Source organism: Anser cygnoides, chromosome 3 (genome assembly GCF_040182565.1).
Source record: "Anser cygnoides isolate HZ-2024a breed goose chromosome 3, Taihu_goose_T2T_genome, whole genome shotgun sequence".
Lineage (NCBI taxonomy): Eukaryota > Metazoa > Chordata > Aves > Anseriformes > Anatidae > Anser > Anser cygnoides.
Genome location: NC_089875.1, coordinates 25,091,485 through 25,105,955, shown reverse-complemented (window position 1 = coordinate 25,105,955; position 14,471 = coordinate 25,091,485). Strand labels below are relative to the sequence as shown.

Genomic DNA, 14,471 nt, shown 5'->3' with positions numbered 1-14,471 from the left:
TCCAGTAACTCCAAAGTTCTGAACAGTTAAATAGCATTATTCAGCATGTACTGTTCTCAAAATACTTCACCATGGCCTAGGAATTGCTTCAGTCCCACCTTATTAAGGCGAAATTTTTTTAAGAAAGTTGTCTGTTTGCCCAAGCTGAAGATGTGGAGAAACATCTTGGTAAGCAGGACTTTAGAAACAGTTCCCATTTCAGACAGGGAGTTTTGCATGCAACTGAGGCACTGCAGATATGGCAGGCCACTTGCAAATGCTGCAAAACATTGCAATAACGCTTAGAATCGACCCTTGTAGCAAGTGCTACTTCACTTCCAGAAAATGGCCTTGCAGCTGGAATCCAAACCGTCAAAAATGGAATTTAAAAAAAGCAAGTGACCATTAGAACATCTGGTCAACTTAAGCCAAGCTTCTAGGGTTTTATATAAGAAGTTCCCGCAGAGCCAGATTTGAAAACAAAACTCATGGTTATTGCCTGGCACGAACCCAAGGCTGAGTTCCTTGGCTGGGCTCTGCTGTTCAGTTGAGCTCATTCCCTGGAGCACAAGCAGAGGACCAGGCTTCCAAGACCATGATTAACCCACCGCTTCTTGCCAACACTTAACTGTTTTGTTTGCACCCGCAGCCATGCCAGCAGCATGTGCAAATTAGCAGCAGCTACAAGATTAGTCTGCTGTGGATTCCTTTAGTCTGAACGTGAGACAGCAAAATGAACAGGGAAAGAGGTTAAAAACATGCACAAGTGAAGGCTGTGGTTGTTCATACACAAATTCCCTTCCAAGCTTCTGAAGTAAGGTTTTCAGGGCTCTGCCCGGACAAATTCCCTGAACTTAGGCAATGCAGGGTCTCGTTTTCAGTACCTTAGTTAAGATCAGTAACTAGAAAAAAATTTTCCATGCCCTTTTGCTTTTTGATAATGGAGGTCCATTGAACATGGTTTTGCACAGAGGTGAAGTTCCCGTTTCCAGTTTCATTTTTGAGGCATCAAGCCCTGAGTCAGGAATTTAGCTCTGAAGAAGAGTGGGAAATTTAAAGTAGGGAGCTTTACTTGTTGCATCTTCTGCAGAGACTGAGCGACACATTCTTGGCTGCTCGCCTGTATTCACCACGCTGTTGATCTGTGCCCAACACATGGCTGAGGGTGACTGAAGGAAAATAGGTGAAAAGTGACCTTATGTATGAGGGTGAGGCCCCAGCCTGCCTTACAGGCAGACAGATCCCTTTGAGCACATCACACAACTGTTTTCTGAACACACTGGTCTCTCTGGAAACTAACCTAATGGTGAGAAGGTTTTCCTAGCTTTCAGTTCACCTGGGGAGAGAAATTCAAAATGTGCCCTAAAGGTAAGTCCGTAATAATTCTTACAGAACTAGGTTATTTTTTCCAATCAACCAAATACTTCCTTGATTATATCATTTTCTTTAATGCTAATGCTTCCTCCTGCTTTTAGTTGCAACCACAAAGTACTTACAATCCAGTTCACGCTAATTACGTGGATCATTGCCATAGGAGGTATTTGCTTCACCTCCCAGGAAATCATTATCTGTCATGATCTGCCATTTGCCCTGATGGCTTTGTTTATGTTATCATCCAAGTCTCAGAAAGTCTATATTATCTTTCCCTAGTGGCAACTAAAGATTGATTAGCAGTAGTCAGGAAAGACTTTAAATGGCAATTAGCGCTCAAGTTGGTCCGTGACTTTAACACTGGTGTTTGTCAGGCAGGATTTTCTAAACTTCCTGGATGACCTAAATAGGCACCTAGCTCTGGGGTCACTGGAATATTCCCCGATGGTCTGTGAAGAGCTGAGAGGTCAGGTATATAATATTGCTTCTATTTGCAATTGGATGATAAAATGCATTATGAGCAGGAAAAAAATATGCATTCACTGTTCCCTAAATACTACATACAACTCCAGAGAGGTCTGTAGTGCCCCAGCTTGCCAGAGGGCTATTGATGTGACTTCTTGTCAAGGAAAGTCCTATTTGGTGGAAGCCAAGATTAAGAGCTCTACCTAAAGTGGCTTGTCTTCACTGCTGTTGAATAAGATGGATGCATCGTTCCTGCTGTGCCTGTGGCAATGCACGTTGTCCACGTATCGCAGACAAGAGTAAGTATTTACAGACATCTAATGCTAATGAAGTTGAAGTCCAGCCAAGGTTTCACTGAATTTGAAGGGAAGTTTGTCATCTGCTTTACTGGGCTTCTGTTGTGTCCTTGGGACTTAGACTGATACATACGTGCAAAAAATTGTCTTATGCATAAGCTTGCTTCTGTTGACCTTACAAGAGCAGGACCTGCTGAAAGAGCTGATTAATCAGTAAAAAAGTTTTTAGCAGCTATCTTTGCAAACGAAAAGTTTTTCAGATTAGTATGAATAATTGAAAAAATTACTAGCTCTAGCCAAATATTCAAGCACCTGTTAAGTTCCTGCCATATTCCTCAGAAATCTGCATGTTGCATGTTTTATGACAAAAAAATGCATGTGGAGGTTGGTAGTAGAAACTGCATTGTTTAGTAATTATCAGTTGCTGCATGTCACATCCTAGCCACAGTTTCAGCTGCCAAGTGAAATAGACATCATGCATTGAGACCAATAACATAGATATTTATAATTCTCAGTAGAAAACAATGCAGTAATAACTGGGCCCATGAATTACCTCTGCTCAAACCAGGTGAAGCAGCAAGAAGTCATACATCAGTCACGATAGGAACCAGTCAAAAAATGAAAGTTAATTAGTGAGATTTTTTCATAAATACCTTATGTTTCTTATCCAGAAAGAGCTTACATTAAAAAATAAGACAATTTGTAGCTAGATAATGCTAGGTACCTCTGTGACCTTTCTTCTCCTTTTGTATCATAAAACTGACTCATATCATTGGCAGCAACTTGAGTTATGTACTTTCATTTTGACAGAGTAAAAATGCATGTTGTATAAGTCACTAAATGACCGCAGATTTCTGTATCTCGGACCTAATAATTGAGCGTGGGTGCAGCCTGAAAGTGAGATCCAAATGGCAGGAGTCCATTTTGCAGAATATAGAGGATTTTTCTTCCGATAAAACTTCATCCTTTCATGGCAGCTAAGCCTCAGAAGTGCACTTTGCCTTCAAAGGAAGATGTCAGATAAAGGCGTCGCTGCCTCAAGTATAGTCACTTCCCAGTATTGCTGATCTAGCTGAAAGCAAGATTAAATGACAAAGCACTATAACAACATGTGGCACAACACTATCAGTCTGTGGAGCCTTTTAAAGTTGTAAAGACTAATATTTAACTTTCAGCTAACTTCTAAAGTAAATATACAAATAAAACTCACTTCTTATATCTGAGGTGGATTATATTATATGTAGCCTTAATTATGCCAAAGTCTTCCCCGGCTTTATGGTTATCAGGATTCTTCTGGCTTCACGAGTTACACAAGGGAAGAACATGACACAGACATGGCCCGAAGGCTGTCACTGTACCATCACTAGGTCCGACTGTATTTTGGATTATGATTGCTATGCTTACTGGGAAATAGACATTGTCCTTATCAGCACAGCAAGTGCACACAGACACTAAGATGATGAACAGCATAAGTGAGAGCAACCTCTCTTTTTTGGACAAAGAGAACTTGCAGCAGGGAGCTTCTGCTCTGCACGTTTTTGTGCTTGTGGGAAACTGCAGATGGACTCTTGCAGTGAGCACCTGTGAACCAGTTTGTGTCATTATTAGGATCAGATTGCCTCCTCCTGGCTTATTTGCTGAGTAAAGGTAAAAATGTGAATTTTCCTGGTGAAAAGTATTTTGTAATTAGTTGTTACAGAGGATTTATCCTTCCTTCTATTCAATAATACAGAACAGATTAAAGGACTTTGTGATATTTATGTTTAGGAATAGGATTGATGGTCTTCTACTTTTAAACCTGATTTCCTTTAAAAATCTGCCAGAAGTGCAGACCTGTACGAGATCCCAGCGCTGTCTCTGAGCTCCCCCCTGTGACAAGCCTGTTACAGATGGAACCTAAGGCACAGGGCAGGGTCTTGAGCAAGATCTCACACAAAGGCTGAAGACGAGGGATCTGGTCCACATTTTTCCAAAAGTGATGCAACTTTCCTTCTAATCTATCTGAGCCAAAGTGTGTTCCATGCACAGAAACCTTCTGTAACTTCAGAGGTGACGCTTGTATATCCTTCGAGTACCCACAACTATAGACATTTCTAACATTCCTGGTACTAATATTAAACAGTAGCGAGTATCTCACAACATCCAACAGTGAACACTGTTATCATCAATCTGTATGCCATGCAAGAGGAAGGTTTAAGCTGTACTGTCTATATATGTACAAATTCACCCTTACTCTTAGGAGATGAGTATACCCCTCAGCATGATGGCAATGTTTGGCAAGCAGTATATAAGCAATCTCTATTCCCATACACATTCTATTTATTTCTTTGTACGTATTTGGAAACCTGAATGTGACTCCCATGCATGCTATGGGAAAAACAATTATGCATTTGTAGAAAAATGTAAATTTCAGTATTCCAAAGGAAAAATCCCAAGACATAATGAAGACAATCCGCAGGATGTCTTCCCCTACGTTTGACATACGCTGGTAAGAAGCTCTTATTCCAAAAAAGAAACTCCAGAAAGACTACATTTGTCATACTAGAACAATAATACTTCAAGAGGACATTGTTGGTAATGCATCTCAAGTAGCTCAATGCTACAGACGTATCTTAAGCTAAGTTCTCATTTATTTCTGCCAACATGATTGATAGTTTGCACACACTGTAGCATTTTCTATTCATAATAGTGTAATTGTTAACTAGGATTTTGATTCAACTATTTTTATAAAACACGCATAAAGATGCAAAATGGCAAATTACAGATAATTACAATTAAATGCACCAGCAAGTACAAAAGCAACTGTAACCTAAAAAACCCATCCTGCAGCAACGCACTTATGATTTTCTGAAACAAAACAGGCAAAAACATATTTCAACCAGATTTTGTGTTAATGAATGTATCAATAGGCTACAGGAGAGTCCCGTCGATTAAAGGGCAACAGTGCCATCTTGAGGTCAGTAGAGAACCAAGTAAGAAGGGAAGGTGCAGGTATTAATTATTACTCTGAAGGTATTTGACTTTTAAATGTAGAAATTATTTACATATGGTCCACGAGAAAAAAATAATAATATCAAGACTTTTTATTAGTTTGATCTTGTTAAAATCAAAGCATTTTATCAGCCATTTCACAATACAGTCTTTCCTGAATCACAAATTATTCATTTACTTTCTTGGTTGCTTGGTTTCCTCCTTTGGCTAATTGGTACCTGTATTCTGCAGATGACAAAGCTTACATCAACAATGCTCGCATCCCACATTTTTTCAGGTTAGAAGAATATTACCACATATTCTACCCTCTGCTGTTGTATGGGCTACACAATAAAGATCCACATGAAGGCCAGAAGAACTGCATTGCAGATTTTCTGGTTGAGGCACAGGACAGAAAAATCTGAGTATACAGACATGTTAAGGAAGTAGGGATTCAGCCTCCAAATATGTGTAAGATTCTTAAAGCAATATTTAAGAATGCAAAAGGAAAGTTGCGCTGGGCCACATGGCACAGCTACTTTGGCTATACACACCTGACAGATACTTCCCACCACACCTAGTGCTAGGTTGTGACCACCAGAGTACTGGTAGTTTTAGACTAGGAAACAAAATGATTATCTTTTAATTCTTTTAAGCAAAGGTAGCAAAAACAGTAAACACTTTGCAACTAGATACCATAAGCTCTGCTGGGTTCTTGAGGCCTTGCTGGAGCAGAACTATTGTTTGGTGATACTAATTTTATTTTATTTTTTATTAATATTGTTTGGTGATACTAATATCAGCAAATATGCCAAAATATTTTTTTTCCAAATTAGATTCTTTTCCATATAGAAGACATTTAGAATAATACCTCTTTATATAAGATTCATGGCCCAAGAAGAAAACAAGTGTTTTAAAGATCAGCTGTTTTCTGTGAATGCTTTATAGCACTTCTACCTAGAAATAATAAATCTTTGTATGCAATATATTACAGACATTGCAGTTCCAAAGGATTTATTTTGAATCTTGAGGCAGAGTTCATTCATGAAGCTTACAGCACCCTATGCAACACCCACTCTAGAAAAGAACAGTGAGAGCTAAGAGGGAAGCTTCTAGAAAATACAGACTTGCTATTCCAAGTAGAATTGCCCCTCCCCGAAACACAGGTGCTAATACCCTGGATGGTGTCCTGTCCAGGAGAGCAGAGCCAGGGGATCAGTCTACGTCTCAGTTTCAAGACAAACTGGTGATACTATACCCCAAAGCGAATCTTTTAGGAGCTGACAAAAAGCCCTGCAGCTGTCCAGGCAGCAAGGATGATAAACTCATCACTTATGCTAAGCTGACAATCATTAGTCAAAGACATTAAACTAGAAGTAGCCTGCTTTGATAGGTCACCTAGTTAGTAAGAGGAAATACAAAAATCTTTTTGCTCTTTTGAGAGTTAAAAAAATATTTACAAGCAGATAAAAAGCCACTACTTTTCCACATATACAAAATATCAATACTTTTATCAAGTATTGTACATTATGTACAGCATCATTTTAACCTAGAGACTGTGAATCTCTGTATTTTTTTCAGCTGAATGTTTTTTAAACCAGATCTGTAAAAATCTGTTTTATTATATTCATTATTTACTTTTTTTCAGAGATGTATGGTAAACAAAGAAAAACAAAAGTTTTTTTTTTTTTTAAGTAATACAATTCAGCTGGGTATCAAACTACTTATTTTTGTAACATAATCTCTTATGTCCTTATTATGTCTACTATGTCTAGACTTACTATGTCTACCCATAGTAGACTAAAAAATTCGTATAAGGACCGTTAAACTCTATTTTCAGTAGGTTCCAGCTTAAAAGAAGGCATAAATATCTTCCTAAATGTTTAATCAACTCCAAAAAGATAAATACCATATACCTATGTTACAGTTTCAGCGCATGCCCAAGATTTGCCTGCTCTTCAGTTGATAGTTTTTTTCCAGTTCACACAGTGCTTGAGCACGCAGATTTGCAGCATACAGGCGTCTTTTGAGATCCGCGCATTTCCCTTTGGGAAGGGGGTAGTTTTCCACATTAGCAGGAGGCATAGCATTCTCTTCGCTTCCACCGAAGTGGACTTTCTTCTTGGTTGTAGAAAGGGGGAACAGAAGCTCATTGTCTTAAGAAACAAACAAACAAAAACTGAATTAGTGCATCTCAGCATTTATTGCTTAACTGATGTCCTTTAAACCTGTCACCCATTTTGCTGCCTACCTATGGATTTCAATGATCTAACTGAATACGCTTCAGTTCATAGCAAGAGTTCTTTCCCATTTTTGGAGAAACATTTGAAAGCAAAGTTTTAAAATCATTGTGGTAAAAGGATATATACCACTGCAGCTTCTAGAGAGTATCTAAGGAAATATTACTACTTGAGACAAGAAAAAAACACTGAGTTTCTCCTGCAGGAGAAAAAATAGGCAGTAACAATCCAGTTCAAAAGGGAAATGTAGAATTAAACTCTCAGCTACTTAAAAACCTTCTCTCTCCTTCGTAGCAGGGGCAACCCCAAGTTGCCTGTGGTGGTCCTTCTGTCCTACCCACAATGTTCCAACCCTTATCCTATTAAGTCAGTGGTGTACAAACTAGGCTCCAACTCAATGAACGTGTTCAGGTGCATCAATAATTAACAAGCTGCTTTCACTGCAGCCTTCAAAACAGGAATTTTCATAGTATAGCTGTGCCTCACCCACACAATAGCCGCGATCAAGAGGCAGTTTGGTATTTTCAGTGACTTACTGTACAAAAACTACCATCAAACAATATTGTAACAGCTGAGCTGTCTCTCAAAAGAGCCAACTTTATACGACTTATCTTGAATAAGAAATACAGAAGAAGACCTTATTAGCAGTCCAACTGTCCTCATCATAACTCTGCTGAAACCCTAATTCTCAGTTTGTTAGGCTAGAGCAAGGAGGCAATAAGCACAGAAAGGTGAAAAGGATCAAACTGAAAAGGCCAGTGAATGTTTCAGAGCAGTGTAATTTCATACCAGTAAGTGATACATTTTTTAAACATTAAAACATCTCCCGGGAAGCTGAAAAATCTCTGCAGAGATCGGGGAGTGTCTAGGACATGGTCATAGAAACTTGGATTTTTGGTATTCCTTTTTACTGTGAAGTGAACCACACAACTAACTGAGGAAGAAATTAGGCATATGGGTGAGAAAGATGGTAACATTAGAGCAACTAAAGATAAAAGTAGCAAGTGATCTTGATAATATATTTCAAGAACACTTAACACCATCTGTGTCAGGACTAGAGGCATTTTAGAAATAGTATTACAAGAATATTGTGGAACGAACTAGAAGATTAGCAAATATTGATACAGAAGTGTTTAATCAAATGATCTACAGCTTAGAACATAGCAAGAGCTGGTCACTCTTTTATGTTCGCTTTTCTGCATTATCTATCTAGACACATTAGTTACTCAAAGTGGCTTTGCTCCTCTTAAAAAATTCATGTACTTGTGAAGATCAAAATATAGTATGAAGGAGTTAGGGATCAAAAGAGAACAGAAGCATGTGCTGTAGCTTGTTTAGCTTCAGTCATCCACTACTAGAGGCAGCAACAGAAAGCCCAAGACAAATTTATTTAATGTTGTGTTCTTTAACATATCAAATAGAGAGGGGCGGAATTGTCAAAGTAGACAGGTGTGTTAGAGATGCTCAGGTACCACTAACTTCCAGGGATATTTTACTTGTGTTCTTTCCTGCCATGTATAAGCACTCCATGGGGGGGGGACAAAAAAAAGTTTTTGTTTGTAGTGGTGACAGTGACATATGTTTATTTCACTTTATTTCTGACCAAAACTAAATGAAGAGATGTTTTGCTACATGTTAAGTGTGTTCACCTTTCACTGTTCTAGAATTACTACCAAGACACAGCCATTTAATACCCCCTCTCTGTCTTACTTTTCCTTTCTCCTAGGGAAAGCAAGAGTATTTAGTCATCTATACTGTTAAAGATATCTAAGTTGCAACAAACAGTAGATACTACCACTCTTATTATAGAGAGGACTTCAATGTTACCAAGGCCAAAGTGAGCGTCAAATACTCATGAGCTAGTAAAACAGACTGGACTCGAGGTGGTCAAGTACTGTAGCACCTTTTCAAAGCTATTCTTGGTTCTTGTGAATTAAGCTGAAGTAAGTGAATAGCATTTTGTATTCTTCAGAGCTTACATGATGCTTTGATCACAGTTGGGGGGCTGGTAACAAATATTAGTCCCCCCTTTGAGGGCTTCAGAAGTTGAACTAAAGCTGAAGTGATTAAGAACGTAAAAATTTATTAACTAAATCAAATGTCTGTAAGAAATCAGCTAAAATAAGTACAGCTCTGAGGAAGTTTAAATTACAAGTCAATACTTTGGTATTTCATCATAAAAAAAAGTTTTAGAAGAAAAAAATTGCAGTGCTGACAGTGGTAACTCATACTCATGAGCAAACATCGTTCATCAAGTCCTTCTGTACAGTAGGAAGTCAGAAGTCTCTTCCCAGCCATGCAGAGATAACTGGGGTTTGTATTGCTACACTGGGACTAGGTACAGCACGCTGGGCACCACAGGCATTCTTCTGGTCATACCAGCCTATGTTTATCAGTGCAACTGGCTTCTCGTATACTTGCATACCTGGACCATCTGCAGAAGCTAATGTCCTCTGCTGTTTGTAGAGATTGTAGTTCCTCATCAAGTTCTCAGCTCTGTTTTGAAAAAAATAAGTTTAAGCTTTTTGTTGTAAGATTAGAAACTCTACGATCTAGGCAATTATAGGTTAGTAGATACCTAGCAAGTTTGTCCTCTGCCAGTCTCTCTCGAACACAGAGTTCTCGTTCTCTCTCTGGAAGTAGAAATATGGCAGTATGTAGTGTTAGAATGTAAGTGTTAAAGGGATTATGCATGATGGATTTTCTTGCAGAAAAATACAGTGGTAACAGCCTGCCAAATGCACCAATGTTTCTACTCCTGTGGTTCTAAACAAAGCAGCGTAGCTGCTGTGTGGACACAAGCTTTAACGGAACATTAATAAAGCACTGGACAAGAGCTCCAAAATGCTAGTCTTTTTTTAAAAGTCTGCCACACCTACAACAATGAAGCTATAGAAGCTTTCTACTCTGCACATTATATCATGGCACACATGACACCAGGTCTGAATAATCACTTAGATGCCAGCTAACAAGTCAGCTATGACTGAACACCATGTTTTACAGCAGCAGCTGTTATTCAGGCTCAGAAAGCTGAACATACATAGTTAAAAACCTGTTTTCAGAGCCTACTACATACGCAAAGTAGTATTTTATCTAGTCAAGATAAGTGACTAGATGAAACAGCCATCTGTGTTGTTTCACAGGTAAGCTACCTGTAGGGTACAGCTGCTATAGAAGCAGCTAACCATTCATTCAGGTATATTTTATTTTGCTCCAACATTATGCTCACCTTAGGCTATACATTAAGGTAGCTAATGTTAATGTACACAGAGTAGGTGAAAAGCAACCTACACTGCACAGTGCAGGGCAGTATATTCAGACTTTTTCTGCATACTTTGCAGATTATTGCTCATTTTTAATAATCTTCACAGACCAGACTTCCATTTCTGAACTGTCACCTACATCCTAGTAACTGAAACCCAGAACAAACTAGTATTGGTGATCAAGCATTTTTGTTTTAGCCTTTAGACAGAGTTCTACTAGCAACAACAGGAATATGACAGCCTAGGGCACTAAGATGAGGGGTTTGAAAATAGTCAACCTTCTCTTCCTCAGCACTTAATCTTTTCAATCAGAATCCTATTGCCACCCCCTTCCCAAAGGGAAATATCATACGCTCCAAACGTTGCTCTCTGTCTTTAATGGCTTGCTCTCTTTCTTTTAATTGTCGCTCCTTCAATTTCAGCTCATTCACTGGAGCATCCAGATGCTGCAGCCTTTCTGGCTCCCCGGATCTCCGGCCTCTTTTATCAGAGTTTTTTTTCAGCTCTTCTGTCACCAAGTCTGCTATCAAGGGGTGCTGCAGAATATCTTCAACAGAAGGTCGGCAATAATCCTAGAGGAAAGAAATTACCAACACGTCACTTCTACAGCCAAGAAACATTATGGCCAGGGATTCCCTAGCAAGACCTACCTCAGGTGGGAACCAGCTATGTGCCATACAGTGAAAGAAAAACTCAGAGCATGGTGGGAGCAGCCTGCAGAGGCCAGAAGATTCTGGCGCCAACACTCTGCATCTCCCACTGTAACTTAAGTCCTAAAGGATACACACCTGTTAGAGACTCAGGTTCTTGTTACAGCTTTGTTGTCCCATGCAAAGCTCTTTTCAACACCCCCATCCCACTTGTGTGGGGCAAGCTATACATTAGCCATATAAAACACAAGTGAAGACAAAACCTCTTCAAAGTTCCAAACACACTGGGAACCATTTTAACCCCAAAGTTAGACTACAAAATTCCACATTGGCCAGTACTGAGACACCATCTCATATCTTATTATGATGGCGTAATGCTTGAGTTGCTTCTTTTATTTATTTAAGTGGCCTGAAAGCACCATTTCCCCCACTTCCCCATGCAAATGATATTGCTGGTGAAAAGATGATGGCATCACTACTTCAGATCAGTTTGTTCCGTAATTTAAAAGGAAAACTAGTACTTCAGTACTAGTTCATATCATGGGTGGAAAAATAATAGTTGGTTCTTACCTTTAAATTCAGCATCTCTTTGAGAAGTTCATTCAACTGCTCTGAGTAACGATATGGTATTCGTCTAAATTTTCCTTCCCTTATCTTCTCTGCCAACTCCTTTTGGTTGTAAGCTCTAAATGGAGGCCTAAAGAAGAGTATTTTTCTTGAAGTCTCCCACTAGTTTTACAGGATTTATTTTCATTCAAATGTCAGACTAAGAAAAAAGCAGCAAGATTAGTTACCTCATGTCAAGACCAATATAGAAATAAAAATCCTAGGACTGGTCTTTGAAACCTTTAAGCTTTCATTTATACAAAATGTAATCGCTTACACATTAAAAGTTACTCTTCTACATTTATTACCATGCTACTATACTTACGAGAGCGCACATAACTCATACAGGAGACATCCTAAAGACCAGATGTCAGATTTTTCATTGTATGACATGTGGTTCATTTGTTCCTAGAGAGAGAGAACAATCTTTAATATTAGAGACATTGTTCTCATATTGCAAGATCAGCTGCTGTTTGAACCTGAATTAAACCATTGGTTGCTGGGGGTACTTTTAAGGTTCTTTCTTAATTAACCTCCACAGGTATCTTACTAGTAAGGTCTTAACACATAATAGCAATGCCACGCTACAGAAGCCTGAAGTGTTGCACCAGTTTTCAACTGATAAAACCCCATATTTCAGGCAACATTAATCTTCCCCCTGCCAAAAGGCACTATCAGTGGAAACACATTCTTGTTCATTTCTAATACAAATTAGAATCTTACCCTCAGTGTGTAATTTAATAACTTCTTTACCTTGACATTGTGAAACAGAACTCTCTAGCTTCTCTGTTCCTTTTACAGAAAGATACTCCAACATAATTACTTTACATCTATAATATTCCAAGCATGTAAAACTCATACAGTGAAAAGTAACCTTGATTAGAAGGTAGTAATGGTGTGAGGAAGAAAGGAGATGAAGGTATCTGCAAGCTAACCATCTGCAAAATAACCTTGTCTCCAGAACATACACACACTTTATCAAAGAGTCACCTGCATTTAAGACTAGCAACCCTTAATTAAATCCTCCTAGGTATTAATGGACTGAGACCAACACTGCAGAAAACAGTTCTTAGAGCGACAAAAGGGAAGATAAGGCACAGAAGAGAGGTCTTACCGGAGACATATAATACGGAGTTCCAACAAATGTTTTGGCAAAGCTGGTGTCATGGTGCAATATTCTAGCCAGTCCAAAATCTCCGAGTTTAACATTCTGCTTGCTATCTAGGAAGACATTTGCTGGTTTTAGGTCACGATGCACAGTGACTGCACCATCACTCCGTCTATGACATTCCTTCAAGGCCAACGTCAATTGAGTCAACACTCGGAGAACAAAGCTTTCTTCCAAGTAATGCCTGAAAGACAAAAACATTTAACGAATGCTAATAGATGCTTTATAGCATGCACCAACTTCAGTAGTTGCTGCCAGTCTTAGTCCTATATTTTTAAAAGTTACTAATTTTATAACTCACTGAATCAAGCTCATCATCTTTAAAGATAAGCTATCAGCAGACATCTACATTATTTTAAGAGCAGAAATTGAAAAAAACATGTTGTAAGGTGTAGATTTTTGTTGTCCACATAATATTCCCTTCCTCCCTCAAAGGGTCTAACAGGTATGCAGCATTTCCATTACTAATAACACAAATATCAAATTGTAATTGACAAGTTGAGAGCTAAGACACCTGATTTTCAATATAGCCCTCCTTAAATGAAAGCACCAATTCGGTTCATACAGCTCCAACGCCACCTTGGACTGCTCTCACAGAGCAACACAGGCAGCACTATGTACTTATTCGATCTAAGACTGTGAAGATTAACATTATACTTCAGAAGCAGAGGAGTTTTTATCCTTTGGACAGAGAAGCATCTGATCAGCTGGTGCATCCTTTAGCAGATCTCTCAGCAGCATTTCACACAACGCTTTGCACATTTCAGAGCAGTTGCTGGGTCCAGAGGGATGGACTCAGAGGCACAAGTTCAGAGACACATTTCACTTTAATCTCACTCTTTTGACTGCCCAAGATGCCTCATGCTACGCAGCCCCAAATTGCCCCAGAGGTACTTCACATGCCTTTCCTTCGTGCAGCGGGCGATGAGGCTGGCCAGGTCCCCGCCGTCGCAGTACTCCATGACGATGTACAGCGTCGTGCTGCTCCTGTCGATGATGCGGTCGTGGTAGCGGACGATGTTGGGGTGCCTCAGCTCACGGAGCAGGTTCACCTCCGAAACGAGCATCTGCTTCTCCGCCTCCGTCATGGAGCCGTAGTCCAGCTCCTTCCACACCAGGATCTACAAGGGGACGGACACCAGCGCTGAGCTCACCCAGCCCCAACCCGACCTCGCTGAGGAGGAGCCCCCAAAACCCTCCGCCGCCCCCACCACGACGATAACGACGCCCGCCGCCCGCCTCACCTTGCCGTCGGCCTTGCGCCGCACCTTGCGGCACTTGCCGTAGGAGCCGGCGCCGATGGTGAGCAGCACCTCATAGTCCTCGGGCCGCCCGGGCATGGCGCTAATGGCGGCCGCGCCCAAAATGGCGGCCTCGCCGCCACCACCAGCTGCCCGCAGCCCCCCGCCCCGACGCCGTTTGAACGCGCCGCCCCGCCCTCCCATTGGCCGAGCGGCCCCGCC

General features: G+C 40.1%; 1 protein-coding gene across 1 annotated transcript; it reads right to left on the bottom strand.

The window, feature by feature from the left end:
• Positions 1-5,179: 5,179 nt before the first annotated feature.
• Positions 5,180-14,427, bottom strand: NEK2 (NIMA related kinase 2). Its single transcript, XM_013173921.3, has 9 exons — positions 14,253-14,427; positions 13,912-14,129; positions 12,955-13,192; positions 12,166-12,248; positions 11,805-11,931; positions 10,937-11,156; positions 9,900-9,954; positions 9,747-9,817; positions 5,180-7,237 (listed from the first exon to the last, which is right to left on the bottom strand). The coding sequence occupies exons 1-9, from the start codon at positions 14,346-14,348 to the stop codon at positions 7,011-7,013; spliced, it is 1,335 nt and encodes a 444-aa protein (XP_013029375.3). The 5' UTR covers positions 14,349-14,427; the 3' UTR covers positions 5,180-7,010.
• Between the last annotated feature and the right edge of the window lie 44 nt (positions 14,428-14,471).

Coding starts and splice junctions, on each gene's coding strand:
- NEK2 (XM_013173921.3), bottom strand. CDS start 14,348: ATGCCCGGGCGGCCCGAGGACTATGAGGTGCTGCTCACCATCGGCGCC. Junction 13,193..13,911: donor GCCCGCTGCACGAAGGAAAG/GCATGTGAAGTA, acceptor TTTGTCTTTCAG/GCATTACTTGGAAGAAAGCT. Junction 9,955..10,936: donor CAGAGAGCAACGTTTGGAGC/GTATGATATTTC, acceptor TTCTACTTCCAG/AGAGAGAACGAGAACTCTGT.